The following is a 20634-nucleotide window of genomic DNA, read 5'->3' on the forward strand; positions in this document are numbered from 1 at the left end:
TAAAATATTCAAAAAGACATATTAGGGTGATTGTGATCATAATCCTTTTCGTAACTCATCAGATTGTTGCACGTCTACAGTAGAATTATTTGCTTTGCATGAACATTTAAGTGCACAAACAGCTTAACTTAAAAATGCAAGGAATTCTCTTATTCTATTACATTAAAATGACCACTTCGATTTTTCACATTAGACAGCCCCCAACGGGTCTATGAGAGCTCACGGGGCCAGCATTAAAGAGGACTGCTGCTGGATGATGTCAACAATGCCACCAACAATGCCAGTTGAGCAGTCTTCCACTGTCTCCAAGCGTTAAGTAAACAGATGCAATTGGGCATTGAGGATATAGAATCAGGTAGCTAGGGAGTGAAGGTTAGCCAACAATTTCTTTAGCGTACCCTTTACTCTAAAGCCGTTGTGATCAACTTAGTAAATATACGGAGGTTAAACAGAAACGCTGACATTTCAAGAGAGCTGCAAAATAGCTTATTTTTGTTTTATTTGATCATATTTTTTAGGATGCAAAAACATAAAAGGTGTTCTACCGTTCCATTCGACAAACCAATGCTCTCCCGGAATGTTGCTTTTAATTCCCTGACCGGCTACATTTTATTTTAAGAGAAATGGGTTACCTTGTGATACACCCATAAAAAGCTTGTTTGAGTACTTGTGTAGCATTCATACAACATCAAGCCAAGTGTGCATTTATAGACATTTGCATGACGGTATCATTTAAGTTAAAGTTCTGAATTACTATGGCAGAACTTTTTATTTCAGCCTTAGATCAGTCTAAACAAACCTATTCTGCGGATCAGTCATCACATTATGTTAGTGATGTTCCTTTACCGTCCCTCTCCTCTACCTCCTTGAATATGTTAGATGCACCTCTGACACTGGAGGAACTGCAGAGAGCGACCATTCTGTTCCCCAACTCAAGGGCACCAGGGGAGGATAGACTGCAAATACAAGTGTACAAAACATATGGGGCTGAGATATTACCCCGGCTGCTTAAAGTGTTTAATGAGGCAAGGACCAGCAAGGACCAGTCAGTTAATCTGTAATCCGTGGGGGATCATTTTGGAGATAGGGCGTTGGTCACTCAATGACCATAAAGCATTGGATGGATATACTTGTGCGCATTAATGCATACATTTGGCTTTGGGTCAGAGGCATAGCTTAAAGCTAGCGAGCCCCGATGCAAAAGTTGACATGGGCCGTACCCCCACCCCCCACCACTTCCACCGTGCTTGCAGATATGCCCACCGCATGCCACGATGCTCAAAGTGGCTTAAGAGTTTCAAGTTCCTCCTTACATTAGAGGACAGGGATCACAGCTGAAGAATCAGAGGACAGGGACCCCTAGCATGTCACTTGGCAGAGCTCCTTTCCCATCTCAGCACTGTATACAGCTCCCCCCGCACTACACAGGGCTGGAATCACATTCCTTTACACACAGTCTGTCAGCTTTCACAAGGTGTATCTGGCTTTTATGTTGCCATTCTGACCTGTGAAATTCTCTGGTTGGAATGGCAGTGTAGTTGTAGTAGGCAGATACACCCTGTGAAGATGGTGGCTGACTGGCTGTGTTGTAAAGGAAAGCGATTTCAGCCCTGCGGAGGAGGAGCAGTATAGAGCACCGTAATGGGAAAGGAGCTCAGCAGTCGGGCATAGCATCCAGATCGGAAGGGGTGGTCAGGGGGCTTTGGGGGTGGGGTGCACAACTTAGATCTGGGGGGGGCAAAGCCATGTAACATACAATCTGGACCCCCCCCCCCCCAGGAGGTGTTAAGGGATTTGTTTTAGCAATTTCTGAAGGTTTGTCAGTGTTGGCAGATGTTGGGGGGAAGGTCACCTCCCAGAGGTGTGCTTCTTTTTCCCAGTTGTCAGGGTAGTGGGGTAAGCAGACATCTCCAGGTAGGGGGGGGGGGGAACAAAGAATCCCAGCTGGTGACTAGGAGACACTGAGCGGTGTCTTACTTCACCTGTAACATCCGTCCCATCATGGCTACAGGACAGCACCCTTCTCTTAACTTGCTGAGCTCAGTTACCATTCCACGTTGCCAGCACACAGCGCAGACACTTCCCCATCCTGGGCTGTTCTCACCCCATGCTCCTCTCCATTCAGGAAAAGGCTCACAGCTTCTCCCCAGGCAATGAGAACAGAGGGGTGTGGACTGTGGAAGGCAAAGTGGAAGCCCAGTATTGGAGCTTGGCTGTGGGGCCTTAGGGTAGATTGAAACTGGACTTTGTGGAGCATATGATAATATGACAGGGAGGCTGCAGAGGACCCCTGGAGCTAGGAGCGGGGTTGCGATTGTGACCCCTGCAACCCCTTATGCTACATCCATGCTTTGGTTCCCATTACTTTACAAAACACCAGAGGCAGTCATTAGAGAGGCGGGTAGGATCTCCCCTAGCTTTGATCTATACAGGGAAACAAGGCAGGTGTGCCCCCCGTCTCCACTTCTATTCGCCCTTGCCACTAAGCCCATGGTGGCTCTTATTAGATCCAATATGAACATATGTGGGTTTCAGTATGGGAGCCTACAAGAGAAACTAACGTTATATGCAGGTGACACCATGCTAATATTGGGCGATACTTCATATTCTCGGAGAGCAATTACACTAATCACCGAGTCCAGAAAATATTTGATTATAAACTGGTCCAAGTCCTCCCTGATACCTCTAGATGTGGCGCCAGACTCTCCCCCGGCTAATATACCCATCATCCCCGCATTTAAATACTTGGGTATACAGGTGACTCCGCGCCCATTAGACAATATAAGCCTCAACTTAATGCCCCTAATCTCCAGGTTCCGGGATAGGGTTAAGGTTTGGTCAAACCTTAAAAACTCCTTTGGTTGGTCATACCAATCTTGTTAAGATGATTCTAATGCCTCAACTGTTATATGTCATCTATAATTCCCCAGTGGTCATTCCCTTGAAAATATTTTATATTATACTGTAAATAGCATCTTTAGGTCCCTTCTTTGGCAGTCAAAAAAACCCAAAAGATAAAATTGGAGCAATTTCAGAGACCCAAAGATACTGGGGGACTGGCCCTCCCCAAACCTTGGCTTTATTTGGCTTCCCAAAAGGCAGCATATAGCACGCTCCATGTGTTCCACCAATGGGATAAAAGAGAGACAGGGGATCCTTCCACTAGACTACTTGTTCATACAGTGGGTGTAGAGAGGATTGAATGTGGATTAGATGGGCTAGCCTTCTGCAAATCAAACAAGTTGTATCCAACATATAACCTAATGCAAAACACCTGGAATAAAGTAAGATGGCTGCAACAGCTCCAGCAGAATGCATCAGTTGCAGAGATTAGACGATCCACTTAACACTGGCTGTGTAAAACCTTTATGCCCAAAGGAAAGAAACAGTTTGCTGTAACTGTTAATAAAGCGTGAGCAGGTGTTTTGCTTCAGTTTGTTAGTGTATCTAAATCTGCTGGTCCACGTAACACTCTCACCCCTCCCAGACTGACAATGCTGCTAACCAAAGGTGCCCCCTGCGATCCTTCATCCATGATGGGGGGGGGGACTCACTGACCAGATTACTAGGCGGGAACAGAGGGAAAAAAAACAAAGAAAAGAAAACAAATGCAGCCTCCACATCTAATGATTGGTAAGCTGCATTATATAATATTTTTGGTTTTGGGTTTAATACCGCTTAAATCCTACTCCCTTCATACATCTCTGCAGCAACAGATAATAGTAACCTATTTCTACAGTTATACACAAGCACTATATTATATATATTACTACTGAAGTGATCTGCTGCTGCAGGGGTAGGCACAGCAGAGCTATATCAGCCTCGATCTGTCTCGCTATGCATGCTGGTTTAATTGTAAGTGGCGCTGAGGTCACAGGTATTGAACTGCATGTTGGTCACCAGGATTGAAAAGCTTTTGAAAGGCTTGAAGATCATTCTTTTCACACTACCACAAATAAATTAGAAAATGGAGATAGATAGATAGATAGATAGAGATATATATACACACACACACATAAACATATACATACACACTCACTCACTCAGAGGCTCTGTACACAAAGCATGCGTTAATGTTAGCTTTTAATTTGCTTTAAATGCGTTGCCAAAAATAGGTTTTATATCTGGACTACTCTTTGGGGGGGGGGGGAAATATCATAATTTTAAAGATCTGCAAAGACACAAAATCTTCTTAACGGTCATGGTAGAAATTTTTATTAAATGTTTATAATGCAAATCCCAACCTTCAAAAGATTCTCTGTACTGGACAATGTTAGGATGCTTCATGTTTGCCAGTACAGCAACTTCTCTCCTCGATTCCTCCCTCTCTTTGTTGGACATCTGAAAGAAAGAAAATTGGTATATTGATCAATACAGAAAGTAGATATATGCAGCCAGGACACATAGTTTGTAACAGAAAAGACAAAAATATCCTTCCTTACAGTGCCCTAACACATAAAGCAACAGCCCTCCCCAAGCTTAAGCCAGCCATACATGGTGCAAAATTTCTTTCCTGCAACCACGGCTTACGCCTACAGCACTCGTGGCCGGCAGCCAAAAATTTAGGCCGCACTCGCAGCCAAAAATTTAGGACGTGGCTTTGCGGTCTGCCGACCGGCTGTCCTGTCGGGCAGCCTGATCCCACCGTGGGGCGAGCACTTGCGGCGGGCGGCCAAAATTTAGCCTGCAGCTTTTGCGGCCTACTGGGCCACGTTTTTTGTACTTATTGGGGGCCCCAGTCTGTGGCCCCTGTGAAGGGCACCCAGTATTTACTCCCTGTGAGGGTCCCCAGGTCTGTGCCCCCTGTGAGGGGCTCTGTTTTGTGCCCCTGTAAAGGGGGCTTGGTCTGTACCCCCTGTGAAGGGCCTCGGTCAACATCACATATGGACCACGGGGGTTCCATTTGGTGGCCCCCTCCCCCTGTGTTTTTTGGGGTAGCGCTTAGGCATATAGCCTAGTATATGGCACCCCTGCCCTCCCCTCCCCTCTCTTTCTCCTATCTGGCTCGGAGGACATGGCCCACCTTGTAGGGTGGTGGTCACGCTCCCTATCTTGTCAGGGAGTGAAGATGACTGCAGTAGGGCATGAAAAAGCGCTGGTTATCGCACTTATTACATCTGTGCAGGAACCTTTCAAGATGGGGGATGCAGTGGTGGTAAGCCGATACCTCATAAGCCATCTTGCGCGGCAAAAGCGCTCCCTTTTCCCACTTATCTTGACAATACTGTCCTTGACTTTTTTTCTCTCTTTTTTTTTTTTAGAAAAACAAGGCGCTTGCTGTGAGGCACCCCTTCATCATGGGGACATTCTGGTTTCTATTGATATCACGAATGCTTGTTGACGCATTCTGTTATGTGCCGGACTCCAGCACCTCCTCCATTTTGCTGTGGGTGCGGTGCATGATCAGCACATAGTCTGGCCACCACTCCTTGGGTATTTGCGAGGTGTTGCCCCCAGATCGGGTGTGGTTGCATCTGTGGGGGTTTGCGGTCCTGGCTGCCTGGACGATCTTCTTCTGCCACTACTCGGCTACCCCAAGGCGCAATGTAGTTTCTATACAGACCTTGGCTGATTTCAGTAGGCATCTATACTATCTGAAGTCTGCTTGGGCCCTTCCAGAACATCGGATTATCTAAGCTTGAGCTTCAGCTCTGGCTAGCGTGTTTTCTCCTCTTGGACAAACTCCAGAAGCTGCATGCTGCGTTTTTCATTTTTCTGCCCAGCAGGTAGGCCCTCTGCAGACCTGCGTGTGGGTATTGGGTCTGAGAGTCTCATGAGACAAATGCCCGAGGTCTTGGGACAATCAGATTCAGCTGAGTTAGGAAACCAGGATTCCCTGATCTGGTGGCTCGCTCTCCGGCATAAATCCTTTCTCCCCTTGTATTAAACAGGGTGATCACCAATGCCAGTCGGTCCGGGTAGGATGTCCTGGGACTGAGCTCTGCTCAGGGTCATTGTACGCTGGTGGAATTCGGACTACCAGGTAATATCCTGGAACTTCGAGCGATCAAGCCAAGTCTGGATCATGGACGGATCAACTTTGGGGGATCCTGGTACAGTTCTAATCAGACAAGGCAACCACGATGGCTTATGGCCCTCGCCTGGGCGGGTCAAATAGGCTGTGGCAGCCCTGGCTGTTGCCAGTATTCCCCAGTGGGCAGAAAGTTTCATCCAGCCTTTTCCGGTGTATGCAATCCAGGAGTGGAATGCAGACAGGTGGATACCTCTGTTGGTGAGGGTTGGACCCTTCACCGAGCCGTGTTTCTTCAGGCTTGGTCCCGCTGGGACACTCATGAGGTAGTTCTCTTGGTGTCCTGGTTCAACTGGACGGTACCAAGGTTTCTGGTAAGGTCACAGGTTACTCTGGCAACTCTGGTGGCCGAAGGGGCCAGTGACGTTTCCCTATGCCTTTCCTCCTCTGCAGCTTCTATTGTGGCTTTTACGCAGGATCACAACTGTGAGGGTTCCGGTCATTCTATTATGCCCAGATGGGTCCAAACGGTCTGGGTTCGCCAACCGGGTGCGCCTGGTCGCCGGCGTTCCTTGTCAACTGCCTTTCAGGAAGGATCTATGGTCCCAGGGCTGTTCTTCCATCCTGCCTTAGAGTCACTGATTTTAACAGCCTGGCTGTGTTGAGCCAGGTGCGGCAGTTTCCCGACACTGTTGATGGCTAGGCAGTCCATCTTTTAGGAGGTTTTAACCTCCGGGTGTGGAGAGCGCATATATCCTGGTGTGAATCACCAGGCATTCATCCTTGTTCTTTCTAGGTTGTTTCAATTTTGACCCCATTTAGTAGGAATGCGCCTTGAGTACCATTGATGGCCAGGTGTCAGCCTGGGTGGTAGTCTTCAGCATCCCCTGGTCTCGCACTCCCTGGTGCGTACCTTGATTCAAGGGGTTAGACGTCTGTTTCTATCAGTGCAGTTTTTTTTCTACTGCTGTGGGATCTGAACTTTGTGTGTCTCGGAAAGGTGGCCTCTTGGTGGCTTTCACCTCTGCTCACAGGGTGTCGAAAAGGGTGGCGTTATCTTCTCGTTCAACTTACCCAGGTTTAGGCGGTGCTTCGCCCTTTTCTATAGTTCTGTCCCTGGGTTTCCGCTTGAACAAGGACATTGTGTTTCCTTTCTTGTATCCCTGGCAACACATCCCAAGGAATTTGCCTTATCTGCCTGGGATGTGCTTTGGGGGATTTGGTTGCATTTGCCACCCACTGAGTTTTTTGGAGGTCAGGCTCTTTATACTCATGGACAGGCCAAGAAAGGCTATTCTGTCAGGAATCGGGTTCCTGCTTTCCCTGTTACAGCGCATACTTCTCTGGCACCTAATGAGTCTTGGGCCTTCTGTCTTCAGGCGTTCGTGGCGCATTTTTCAAAAGTTCTACGAATTGGATGGGTTGGCATCTGCAGGTGCCTTTTTTGCCCGCAAGCTTTTTGCAGGCTGCTGTCAAGAGGGTCTAATCCCTCTTGATGGGGTACAGTTCAAGGTTGGGTGCCGGCTTGTCCTGTGTGACACTCCTGTTACCTGGATGGCTTTTGTGTTAGCCTTGGGGAGGAGAGACAAAAAAAAAAAACAGAAGAAAAGATTGGATAAAATCTGATAAACGTACGAACCAAAGACCAAGTCGTAGCCTTACAGATCTGAGCCATAGAGGCCTGATGATGCACTACCCAAGAGGCACTAATCGCCCTGGATGAGTATGCTCTAACATAAGAAGAAAGGAAGAATTTTCTTCTTTAAGCTGAAGCTTGAACAATCACTTGACGAATCCATTAGGAAAATAGTGGATTTAGACGCTGCCTGTCCACATCTTTGGACCTTCTGGCAGTACAAACAAAACATCTGTTTTGCAAACCTAAGCAGCCGCCTTAAAATAGACTCTGATCACTCTTACTACATCAAGGGAATGTAGTGCCTTCTTCCCTAGATTTTGGCTTTGGAAAAAAGGAGGAAGAGTAATATCTTGGATTAAATAAAAAAAACAAAAAACAAAACAAAAACACACTTACCACTTTCGGTAGGAATTGAAGACGAGGACATAAAACCACCTTATCCTTATGCATGAGCAAATATGGCTCTTTACAAAACAGAGCCGCTAGTTCCGATACTCTTCTAGCAGAAGAAATGGCAACCAGAAAGATAATCTTTCTTGTCAAAAAGAACCAAGGGAATTTCTCGTAAAGGCTCAAACGGCTGATTTAGCAAAGCCGATAAGACCAATTTTAAACCCCAAGGATTTAGAGGTGCGTCGATAGGGGGGATTAATCTGTGTTACCCCCTGAATAAGCTACGCACCAAGAGTGGGAAGCAAGAGGCCACTGAAAAAACACTGACAAGGCCGGGATCTGGCTTTTGATAGAAGTCAAGGCCAGCTTCATTTCAGATCCCATATGCAGGAAATCAGGGATCCTGCCTATGACATACTTCCTGGAGTGCCAACCCCTGGATCCACACCAAAAAACATATGCCTTCCAGACTCTATAGTAAAATGATTCTGGAAGCTGGATTCCTGGCATTAATCAAAGTAGACACTACCGAAGGAGATCACCCACGATCTTTTATAAAGTGGGATTCAACAGTCAAACTTGTTAAATTTTTTTGTCCATAAAGGTAGAATGAAATACCAGACCTTGTGAGAAGGTATGGCTATAATGGCAGAGTCCGAATGACTCCTACTATCATCTTTATGTTCCTGCTTAATCCTGCGGAGAAGGCGCGGAAGTAGCAGTACTGGAGCAAATGCATAGATCAGTGAAAACTGATCCAATGGGTAGACTAATGTGTCTGTTCCACCTGCTAGCTGATCCCTTGTTCTCGACACAAAAAGTTGTCGACTTTGTTGTTGAATCTGGACGTGAATAGGTCCATGTCCAGAATACGCCATTTCTGACATATCGCTAGGAGGATGTCGGGGTGAAGAGATCATTCTTTAGGAAACAATTGTTGGCGACTCAAGTAGCCCGCCTGCCAATTCTCTATTACTGGAATGAATATTGCCGATAGGCAAGGAATGTTGTGTTCTGCCCAAGCTAGAACGTTATTCACCTCTTTTTGGGCTGTACGACCTCTCTGGTGATTGATTTAAGCCACCACCGTGGCCTTGTCGGACTGAATCCTAACAGGACAGTCCCGTAGTCTGACCGTCACAGATTCTAGGGCCAGACGTACTGCCTGAATCTTCCTAGAAGGCTGGCATCTGTTAACACCTTGCAGGATACAGGTAGAAAAGATTATCCAGCAAAAGGGAAAACAAACACCAATTTAGGCTCTGATTTATGTTGGGATCCAAGCATATTAGAAACAAACAAGGCCTGAATCTTTTTATTCCAGACCGACAGGATGGTGTTTTGAAGCAGTTTTTGAGTGAAAACTGTGCGTAAGGGACGGCGTCGAAGGAGGCCACCATTTCCCCTAACAATCTCATGCACAGCCGAATTGAAGGAAGGATTTTTCTTTGTTTTGATAAGTTGAATTAGTCCTACAATGGAACCGATTATTGTCTGGGGTAAGAATACCTTCTTCTGTACGGTATCTATAACGAGCCCCAAGTACTGTAATCTCCTTGATGGTTTTAAAGTGGAAGTAAACCCATCGATTTAAACAGGTAAAAAAAAAAAAAAAGAGGAATGCCAGGAATGCTAACTGCACATTGGCTGTACTCTGAGCCAAACTATCAAACCATCCAATGGCTGGTGTCATAACGAATCACATGTGCAGCACCATAGCAGTTGAAGATTAAACAGAGGCAAAGATGGCAGCTTCCTTGGCTGAAAACCATAGGGGAGTTTACTTCCACTTTAAAGGAGGATCTTCCTAGGTTGAGTATCCAACCCAGAGATTTCAGGTAGTTACAGCTGTGATCATACTCTGGTTTAGACCCGAGACTGAATGGTCTATTAAAAGTAGATCTTCTAAATAGGCTAGGACCGTTATGCCTTGAGCCCATAATCTGGCTAAAGGAGGTTCCAGAATCTTTCAGAACACCCGTGGTGCTGTGGCTAAGCCGAATGGCAGGGCCACAACTGAAATGATGATTTTATATTTGAAAGCGCAGAAATTTCTGGTGAGCAGGAAGATTTGACACATGGAGATATGCATTTTTGATATTGATTAAAGCCAAAAGACTCCCCTCCTTGCAGGATGGACACAACGATCAGATTGTGAAAGGATCGGATGTTTAAGTGCCGATTCAGATTTTCGGGATCATCTAGAATGGGTCTTTCCTCTCTGTTTGGTTCTGGAACTGTAAAAGGTTTGAGCCAAACCCTGTGCCCTGTTCCACTAAGGGAACCTCTGATATCACCGACTGGGATAATAGATGATCCAGAGGCCAGAAAGAGACTTCTTTCTCTGGATCCTTGGAAACATTTTCCCTTAGATAAAAACGAGGAACTCTAGTCGTAACCTAGAGAAAAAAACTGCAGAAATCCATCTGTCTTGACATTGTTCCTGCCAGATCTTGAGAATTGCAGGAGCCTTTCCCCCAACCCGAACGAGTGGGGCTGCCCCTTCATGAGAAGGCCAGAGACTGAGATACAACAATTGCAACAAGAACCGGCTGCGCTACTGAACTTGCTAAAGATATATTGTTTTTAGAAAGAAGTTTCAACTTTTTAATCTGTTGGATCCTTTAACATCAGTTCACTATCCACTGGACATACAAGACTCTTGCTCACTGAGGCGATTGCAGCATCAATTACTGAAAGCCCCCCCATTTTCTTCATAGAAATCCTCTTCTATAGGATAAAGTGTGGAGAATTTCTTGGGAGGATAATATTGTTTATCCGGATGTTCCCATTCAGAATACATAATCTTTTTTAGCCATGCATGAATAGGAAAAAACGTCCCCAGATGGGAGAGGTTCTAATGAACCCAATTAGAGGTAGGTTCCTCAAGAGCCTGTGCTGCAGGCAGCAAGAAAGGTAGAGTAAGGGCATACAAAAGCAACACGTCTTGTGATGCTACTCCTTCCATATTAGGATCCTCAGAAGAGGATAAATAAGTATCTTCCAAATATTTAGGAAGATCTACCTGATCCCCAGCCTCCTGCACCTCAATAAGAGGGTCCTGAACACTAGATGAGAATCTGCTATGTTTAGCCCCACTATGGAGAGACATCATGGCATTAATCTTCTTTCCAATTACAAATGGTAGAAGAGAAAAAAAACCTTGTGTATGATATATACAGGGACTGATGTGTTTTATGCAACAACAGTTTCCCCTGACAGCTCAATCTGACTAGCCGCATCCCTCTCAGAGGAGGATGACAATCTTTTGGAAATGGATTCAGTTTATAGTGAAAACCAGTGACCCCTTTATGCCCTGTACACATGGTCAGACTTTGATGGAAAATGTGTGATCGGATCTTGTTGTCAGAAAATCCGATCGTGTGTGGGCTCCAGCTGACTTTTTCCTTCTGAATTTCCGACACAAAGTTTGAGAGCAGTATCTAAAATTTTCCGACAACAAAACCTGATCATTTAAATTCCGATCGTGTGTAGACAATTCCGACAGACAAAGTGCCACGCATACTCGGAATAAATTACAAGACCAAAGCTATTGGCTACTGCCCTCTTTATAGTCCCGTCGTGCGTGTTCTACGTCACCGTGTTCTGAACAATCAGATTTTCCGACAACTTTGTGCGACCGTGTGTATACAAGACAAGTTTGGGCCAAAATCCATCGGGAAAAAATCCAATGGATTTTGTCGTCGGAATGTCCGACCGTGTGTACAGGACATTAGAGAAGTTCCTGGTCCCATTACCACTCATAGCCTGAAGCATAAAGCAGAGGCACTACCAGCAGAAGACTGTAGACTGCTAGGCTATAGTTCAGCACCATTAGCTGCTATTAATCCTAGCCTGGTAAAGTATAATGTGTCAAAGGGAAAAAGCCTGTGTCACTAACCTGAACAAGCCATCCTCCTGGTCTGTCCCTCCACAGACAGCAGCAGCTTCTCACGCACTGCACTAAAATCAACTTCCTGCATGTGTGGCCGGCGTCTGACGCCATTAGCCACGCCCCCCCATGTAAATTACGCCCCCCCTTCAAAGGAAAGTGCTTTCCCGTGCGAGCATGGTGGTGGGGTAAATCCTCTGCTGAGCGGCCGCGGTCTGTTAATTTTTATTTTTTTTTTAAAAAGGAAACTAGTTTGGCATCCTATCTCCCGAAGGGGAAAAAAATATTTTGGGGGCGCAGCAAGAGAACCAGACCCCCCTTCTTACCGGAGGATCTGTTGTGGCTGGAGGAGAGGAGATATGAAGGCTTCTGTGCTGTTTCCAGCGTCAGGTCGTTGAGTGCTCAATACAGCCCCCAGTGGTGACAAATAGGCATGACAACATTATACATAGGATAAATTCCTGAGAAAATCTCCCTTACCTATTCCTCACAGCAGGGTTTATCTGAGATAAAAACCCAATCTGCACCCTTCACGGTGGGCTCCGAGACCTTTTAGGAAGCCTTCAGGAACAGGGGAACCTCAGGTTACCCACAATCCTGGACCTGCGACAGCACCCAGCCAGTAAAAACCTTTATGGCCTTACTACCAAAAAGTACTGGATACCAGGGTCCCACTCTAAAGAGAAGCGTTCGCAAGCAAAACCTCCTTTCTTCGGACATGAGGCCCGTGTGCCATCCATTTAGCCCATGAAAGGACATCAGAACGGATCCGGTCAACGTGGCTAGCCCCAGCAAGGATTGCGTCCAGTGGAGCTCAGCACAGCACATCTTTACTTGTGACCAACACCTTAGACACTGGTGAAAAAACTGAGGACTCCCAGTAGTGGGAGGGGTTATATAGGGAGTACACTTCTTGCCTTAGGGGGTGCCAGTGTCCATCGCCTATCAGTGGCCCTATAACCCACATAGTAACTACTATGGCTCTGTGTCCCCTGATCCAAGAAAAGAAATAGGATTTTTTTTTACTTACCGTAAAATCTGTTCCTCCGAGTTCATTGACAGACACAGCACCTACCCCTCTATGGGAGTTTTTTTAATACTTCTATTACTGCTTGCTAGTAAAATGAATACCTAGAGCAGGGAGGGGGTTACATACTGACAGGGGACAACCCATGGGCATAGCCAGGGGTTTTTTTTTTGTTCTGCCTAGTCCTACTCATGTGGAGATGATATAACCCTACCGTTCTGAATAAAGAAGACTGTGTCTGTCAAAGACTCAGGGAAACGGATTTTATGGCAAGTAAAAAAATCCCATTTTTCCTCCTCCAGCACAAGTATGTAGATATTTTTAACATCAGAAAAATGTAACACTGTCAGCGGATTCTTGAAACAAAGCTTTTTCTTGTCCACAGATTTTGTCAAGCACAGCAGTAGAAGATCACATGATCATACTGACAGATCTGACTTAACCACTTGCCATTCGGCCCAATTCTGCCACTTTGCTCCTACATGAAAAAAATTGGGTAAAAAATTATTCAGAGCCCCAAACATTATATATGTTTTTTTTGCAGAGAAGCTAGGAAATAAAATGGCAGTTGTTCCAACTTTTTATGTGGCATGGTATTTGCGCAGCAATTTTCAAACACTTTTTGGGGGGGAATACAAACACACTAAAGTTTGCCCAATTTTTTTGTATTATGTGAAAGATAATTTTACGCTAAATAAAAACATGTCATGCTTGAAAACTGCGCATGCTCGTGGAATGGCGCCAAACTTAGGTACTCAAAAATCTCCATAGGCAAAGTTTTAAAAATGTTCACAGGTTACCTGTTTAGAGTTACAGATGAGGTCTTGTGAGGTTATGTGAAGGGGAGGAACAGAAGAAACTGCTTTTGGAACACGGGGAGGAATAATGGGGAAATTGATGTTCAGGGGCAGAGGCCAGTGCATTGGGGGGTACGGGACACTACTATGGGAGGAGGGGGGCAGAGGACACTACTGTGAGGGGTAATGTGAAGCGGGGGGGCAGCAGGCACTACTGTATTCTTCATGCCATCTTTTTATTGGGAGCGTGATCATTTTTGTATGTAGGACATTACCCCACCCCCCCCCCTGTATGCAGGACAATACCCCCCCCCCTCTGCATTTAAGACACTACCCCCCCTCCCCCCCTCTGCATTTAAGACACTACCACCCCCCCCCTGCATTTAAGACACTACCACCCCCCCCTGCATTTAAGACACTACCACCCCCCCCTTGCATTTAAGACACTACCACCCCCCCCTTGCATTTAAGACACTACCACCCCCCCCCCCTTGCATTTAAGACACTACCACCCCCCCCCTTGCATTTAAGACACTACCACCCCCCCCCCTTGCATTTAAGACACTACCACCCCCCCCCCTTGCATTTAAGACACTACCACCCCCCCCCTTTGCATTTAAGACACTACCACCCCCCCCCTTTGCATTTAAGACACTACCACCCCCCCCCCTTTGCATTTAAGACACTACCACCCCCCCCCTTTGCATTTAAGACACTACCACCCCCCCCCTTTGCATTTAAGACACTACCACCCCCCCCCTTTGCATTTAAGACACTACCACCCCCCCCTTTGCATTTAAGACACTACCACCCCCCCCCCTTTGCATTTAAGACACTACCACCCCCCCCCCTTTGCATTTAAGACACTACCACCCCCCCCCCTTTGCATTTAAGACACTACCACCCCCCCCCCTTTGCATTTAAGACACTACCACCCCCCCCCTTTGCATTTAAGACACTACCACCCCCCCCTTTGCATTTAAGACACTACCACCCCCCCCTTTGCATTTAAGACACTACCACCCCCCCCCTTGCATTTAAGACACTACCACCCCCCCCCCTTGCATTTAAGACACTACCACCCCCCCCCCCTTGCATTTAAGACACTACCACCCCCCCCCCCTTGCATTTAAGACACTACCACCCCCCCCCCCTTGCATTTAAGACACTACCACCCCCCCCCCCCTTGCATTTAAGACACTACCACCCCCCCCCCCTTGCATTTAAGACACTACCACCCCCCCCCTTGCATTTAAGACACTACCACCCCCCCCCTTGCATTTAAGACACTACCACCCCCCCCCCTTGCAGTTAAGACACTACCACCCCCCCCCTTGCATTTAAGACACTACCACCCCCCCCCCTTGCATTTAAGACACTACCACCCCCCCCTTGCATTTAAGACACTACCACCCCCCCCCCCTTGCATTTAAGACACTACCACCCCCCCCCCCCTTGCATTTAAGACACTACCACCACCCTCTTGCATTTAAGACACTACCACCCCCCTCTTGCATTTAAGACACTACCACCCCCCCCCCTTGCATTTAAGACACTACCACCCCCCTCTTGCATTTAAGACACTACCACCCCCCTCTTGCATTTAAGACACTACCACCCCCCCCTTGCATTTAAGACACTACCACCCCCCCCCTTGCATTTAAGACACTACCACCCCCCCCCCTTGCATTTAAGACACTACCACCCCCCCCCCTTGCATTTAAGACACTACCACCCCCCCCCTTGCATTTAAGACACTACCACCCCCCCCCTTGCATTTAAGACACTACCACCCCCCCCTTGCATTTAAGACACTACCACCCCCCCCCCTTGCATTTAAGACACTACCACCCCCCCCCCCTTGCATTTAAGACACTACCACCCCCCCCTTGCATTTAAGACACTACCACCCCCCCCTTGCATTTAAGACACTACCACCCCCCCCTTGCATTTAAGACACTACCACCCCCCCCCTTGCATTTAAGACACTACCACCCCCCCCTTGCATTTAAGACACTACCACCCCCCCCCCTGCATTTAAGACACTACCACCCCCCCTGCATTTAAGACACTACCACCCCCCCCTGCATTTAAGACACTACCACCCCCCCCTGCATTTAAGACACTACCACCCCCCCCCCTGCATTTAAGACACTACCACCCCCCCCCCTGCATTTAAGACACTACCACCCCCCCCCTGCATTTAAGACACTACCACCCCCCCCCCTTGCATTTAAGACACTACCACCCCCCCCCCCTTGCATTTAAGACACTACCACCCCCCCCTTGCATTTAAGACACTACCACCCCCCCCTTGCATTTAAGACACTACCACCCCCCCCCCCTTGCATTTAAGACACTACCACCCCCCCCCCCTTGCATTTAAGACACTACCACCCCCCCCCCCTTGCATTTAAGACACTACCACCCCCCCCCCCTTGCATTTAAGACACTACCACCCCCCCCCCCTTGCATTTAAGACACTACCACCCCCCCCCCTTGCATTTAAGACACTACCACCCCCCCCCTTGCATTTAAGACACTACCACCCCCCCCCCTTGCAGTTAAGACACTACCACCCCCCCCCTTGCATTTAAGACACTACCACCCCCCCCCCCCCTTGCATTTAAGACACTACCACCCCCCCCTTGCATTTAAGACACTACCACCCCCCCCCCCTTGCATTTAAGACACTACCACCCCCCCCCCCTTGCATTTAAGACACTACCACCACCCTCTTGCATTTAAGACACTACCACCCCCCTCTTGCATTTAAGACACTACCACCCCCCCCCCTTGCATTTAAGACACTACCACCCCCCTCTTGCATTTAAGACACTACCACCCCCCTCTTGCATTTAAGACACTACCACCCCCCCCTTGCATTTAAGACACTACCACCCCCCCCCTTGCATTTAAGACACTACCACCCCCCCCCCCCTTGCATTTAAGACACTACCACCCCCCCCCCTTGCATTTAAGACACTACCACCCCCCCCCTTGCATTTAAGACACTACCACCCCCCCCCTTGCATTTAAGACACTACCACCCCCCCCTTGCATTTAAGACACTACCACCCCCCCCCCTTGCATTTAAGACACTACCACCCCCCCCCCTTGCATTTAAGACACTACCACCCCCCCCTTGCATTTAAGACACTACCACCCCCCCCTTGCATTTAAGACACTACCACCCCCCCCTTGCATTTAAGACACTACCACCCCCCCCCCTTGCATTTAAGACACTACCACCCCCCCCTTGCATTTAAGACACTACCACCCCCCCCCCTGCATTTAAGACACTACCACCCCCCCTGCATTTAAGACACTACCACCCCCCCCTGCATTTAAGACACTACCACCCCCCCCTGCATTTAAGACACTACCACCCCCCCCCCTGCATTTAAGACACTACCACCCCCCCCCCTGCATTTAAGACACTACCACCCCCCCCCTGCATTTAAGACACTACCACCCCCCCCCTGCATTTAAGACACTACCACCCCCCCCCTGCATTTAAGACACTACCACCCCCCCCCTGCATTTAAGACACTACCACCCCCCCCCCTGCATTTAAGACACTACCACCCCCCCCTGCATTTAAGACACTACCACCCCCCCCCCCTGCATGTAGGGCACTGCCACCCCCCCTGCATGTAGGGCACTGCCACCCTCTGTGAGACACATGGCTTTGCTGTCCCCCTGCATGTAGCACATTACCCCCCTGTATGTAGGACACATGACTATGCTGTCTCCCTGTATGTAGGACATTACCACCCCCTGTATGAAGGGCATATGGCTATACTGTCCCCTGTATGTAGTACACAGACCCTCCTGTATGTAACACTCAGTGAGCTGTCACCGGTAGTAAAGTTTACCATGCAGGAAATAATAAGGGCAGGGAGCCAGGCGGACCCATCTTAGAGTTGCTGATATTCTTGTAGGATATTACCCCTTCTGTATATAGGACATTACCCCACCTGTGTAAGGATGAGCTCAGGCGTGTTCGCATGCTCCATGTGCAGAGCCCGCCAGAAAGTCAGCGCAGCTCTGCGCTAATCACAGGCAGTGAGACATTGACCCGCTGCTCATCCTTACCCCTGTATGTAGGACATTACCCCCCTGTATGTAGGGCACATGGCTATGCCATCGCTCTGTATGTAGTACACAGACCCCCCTGTATGTAGGACATTATCCCCCTGTATGTAGTACACAGACCCCCCCCCTATATCTAGGACATTATCCCCTTCTATGTAGTACACAGACCCCACTGTATGTAGAACATTATCCCCCTGTATGTAGTACACAGACCCCCCCCCCCCCCCCCCCGTATGTAGGACATTATCCCCCTGTATGTAGTACACAGACCCCCCCTGTATGTAGGACATTATCCCCTTGTATGTAGTACACAGACCCCACTGTATGTAGGACATTACCCCCCCTGTGTGTAGGACACATGGCTATGCTGTCCCTCTGTATGTAGTACACAGACCCCCCTGTATGTAGGGCATTACCACCCCCTGTATGTAGGACACATGGCTATGCTGTCCCTCTGTATGTAGTACACAGACCCCCCCTGTATGTAACACTCAGCGAGCTGCTGTCTCCCATAGTAAAGTTTCCCATGCGAAATAATAAGGGCAGGGAGCCAGGCGGACCCACCTTGGAGATGCTGATCTCCTTGATGACATATTGCCTCCCATCTTCCTTGGCTTTCACTAGGATGGCTTTCCCGAACGAGCCCTCTCCGATCTTACTGACTCTGATGTACTTGTTCATGGTGGGGCGGGGTTACGGCATGACTGTCTAGCGGAGGTGAGGACCGGCTGGAGCTCTTCGGGCGGAATATAGTATACCGCCGGTCCGCTGTGTGATGTTATTGGTTGCTGGGCAGCAAGCCGCCAGCTCGCGGCGCACACAAGACGTCAGTGACAGCGGAGCCACTTACGGGGCAGAAGCATTGACACCCGGGCGGCCATATTTGTTCCTGGATGGTTTAACTTAGCAATGTATGGTAGTGATGGCAGCCATGTGACCCCCCCTACAATCCATGGAATAACCCTGATTTACCCTTCTCTTCCTGTCACCGTTCATGGTGTAATTATCTCCCTGGATTCCTCTCATTCTCCACAGACCCTACATGCCCTCTTCCTTGAATAGTTGCCAGCTGTCCCACATTGCACCACAGTCAGGAGATGTTCAGAGATTCACTTGAAATGTTTGTGGGGACCGTCCATTAGGGGCAACCGGCGCCATCCCTTGAATCCATACCACCCCCTATATGAATAATGGATAGATTCAGGCCTGAATCTATCTACGGCCGTCACGCCCACCCCCTATTCATGTGTCTGGCCCCTTTCAGGATGACGGGCACATGAATTACAGCGGAGGGGGTGTTTTTTGAAGCACCCGATTAGAGCTATAGGCTCTAATAGGCTTCAAAACAGGGTGGGCTCATGGCATTGCGAATGAATATTCTCTGTTGAAACACTGATCCTCAATCCGGTCAATCAGAAGTGGGAGAGCAGGGGAACGGGAGGCTGCTGGTGAAGCGACGGGGAATGTTCTACCGCCTGACCGGGGGGGGTGTCGGTGGCATACTGTTTGCCGCCCCCCCCCAAAAAAATTACCACCAGCCACCACTGAAATATATATATATATATATATATATATATATATATATATGGAATTAAATATGTGTAGCGCCAGCTCCTGAAGAGAACGTGCTATATGTTTTGTCATTTAACTTTTCCTGGTTTTGGGTTTAATTGCTGTAAATTTTGACCTCAGTATCAGTCTGGCTGGACTGCATGATGTTCTAGCTGACCATAGGTGGCGCTATCATCTCTGGCAGGGTCAAGAACGCAGTCTAGTTGGGTGCATTAAGGGTTTACTCTTTCTCAGAACCAGCCCAGTGGGAGTGCCACTCTTGCTGTGAGCATTGCCTTTCTCTTTGTCCTGCATGAGGCACCGCGTGAGAGTGTCTCGGGAGAGAGAGGAGGAGGAAGCTTGTGCATTGTGCTGAAAGCAAAGCTGAGAAAAATGTTTTCAGTTCCAGGAGCATCACCTGCCATGAGACCCAGGATGCCAGCTGCGGGTATCTCTGTGGGTGTGAGGCTCCCAGGAACTTTGATAACCGATACAGGGATTCTCCTGGCACCTCAAGGGCTTTTCCTGTTATACACATCTCTTGAGACATTGAGGCCCTCGGGATGCTGTGCGGGAGGTGCGCAGGACTGGCCACAAGTCCCCAACCATTCGCCCGCTGCACGGGATGCGCAGAATACTTATTCCGAGTGGAGCAGCCTGTTGTGCTGCCAAGGGCGTACCGCATGGACTGGGCCACGGCCATGGTCACTGAGGAGTTTGCTGCATACACTCCTTCAGCGAGTCCTACCACAGCCGTGATGCCTGTCACTATTAGTGCTCCGGATGGAGATGTGACCACCACTACCGTGACTACTACTACTGCTGCCAACTACTCCGGAGGTTATGGATACAGCATCATCTATTGTGACTGCCACAACCATGCCTGCCTTGGACAAGGTGGGGCGATCCAAGTCTTCTAGCAGCCGCTGTCGAGGACACTTCATGGAGTTCAACTAAATCTGACAGGAGAAAGGATGTCACTTCGGAGAGGTCGGCCAACAATGATGGTGAGAGATCTGGGGCCATTGTGTTGGGTGGGACTGTGAGGAATTATCTCCCAGTGGAGGAGCTGATAGATTCGGAGTTAGACTCTCTCTCTCTGACACTGGAGATGATGACCTCTTTGAGACTATGTCATAGGAAATTCTCTGGGCTAATTCAGACGATTTTGCCACAACTTGCAGCATCTCTGGATGGCTGGCCCTGAATTCGGGGAGTGGAACGTCACGTGCGGAAACCCCGACAACAATAGACTTCACCTTGCCC

The 20634-nt window shown here is 48.3% G+C and overlaps 1 protein-coding gene across 10 annotated transcripts in view; it reads right to left on the minus strand.

Annotated features, from left to right (window-relative positions):
* Positions 1-18648, minus strand: part of NEK1 (NIMA related kinase 1) — a 209798-nt gene extending 191150 nt beyond the window's left edge. For 9 of the 10 annotated variants that reach the window (XM_077477191.1, XM_077477190.1, XM_077477187.1 and 6 more), the window contains exons 1-2: positions 18382-18648; positions 4245-4341 (exon numbers count right to left, since the gene is read on the minus strand). In XM_077477191.1, coding sequence (XP_077333317.1) covers positions 4245-4341; positions 18382-18498 — 214 coding nt within the window. In that variant the 5' untranslated portion in view covers positions 18499-18648. The remainder of the gene's footprint in view (positions 1-4244; positions 4342-18381) is intronic. The other variant, XM_077477192.1, reaches the window with a different exon arrangement.
* Positions 18649-20634: the final 1986 nt, after the last annotated feature.

Source organism: Lithobates pipiens, unplaced genomic scaffold (assembly GCF_037356315.1).
Source record: "Lithobates pipiens isolate NorthernLeopardFrog02 unplaced genomic scaffold, aLitPip1_a1.2 Scaffold_13, whole genome shotgun sequence".
Lineage (NCBI taxonomy): Eukaryota > Metazoa > Chordata > Amphibia > Anura > Ranidae > Lithobates > Lithobates pipiens.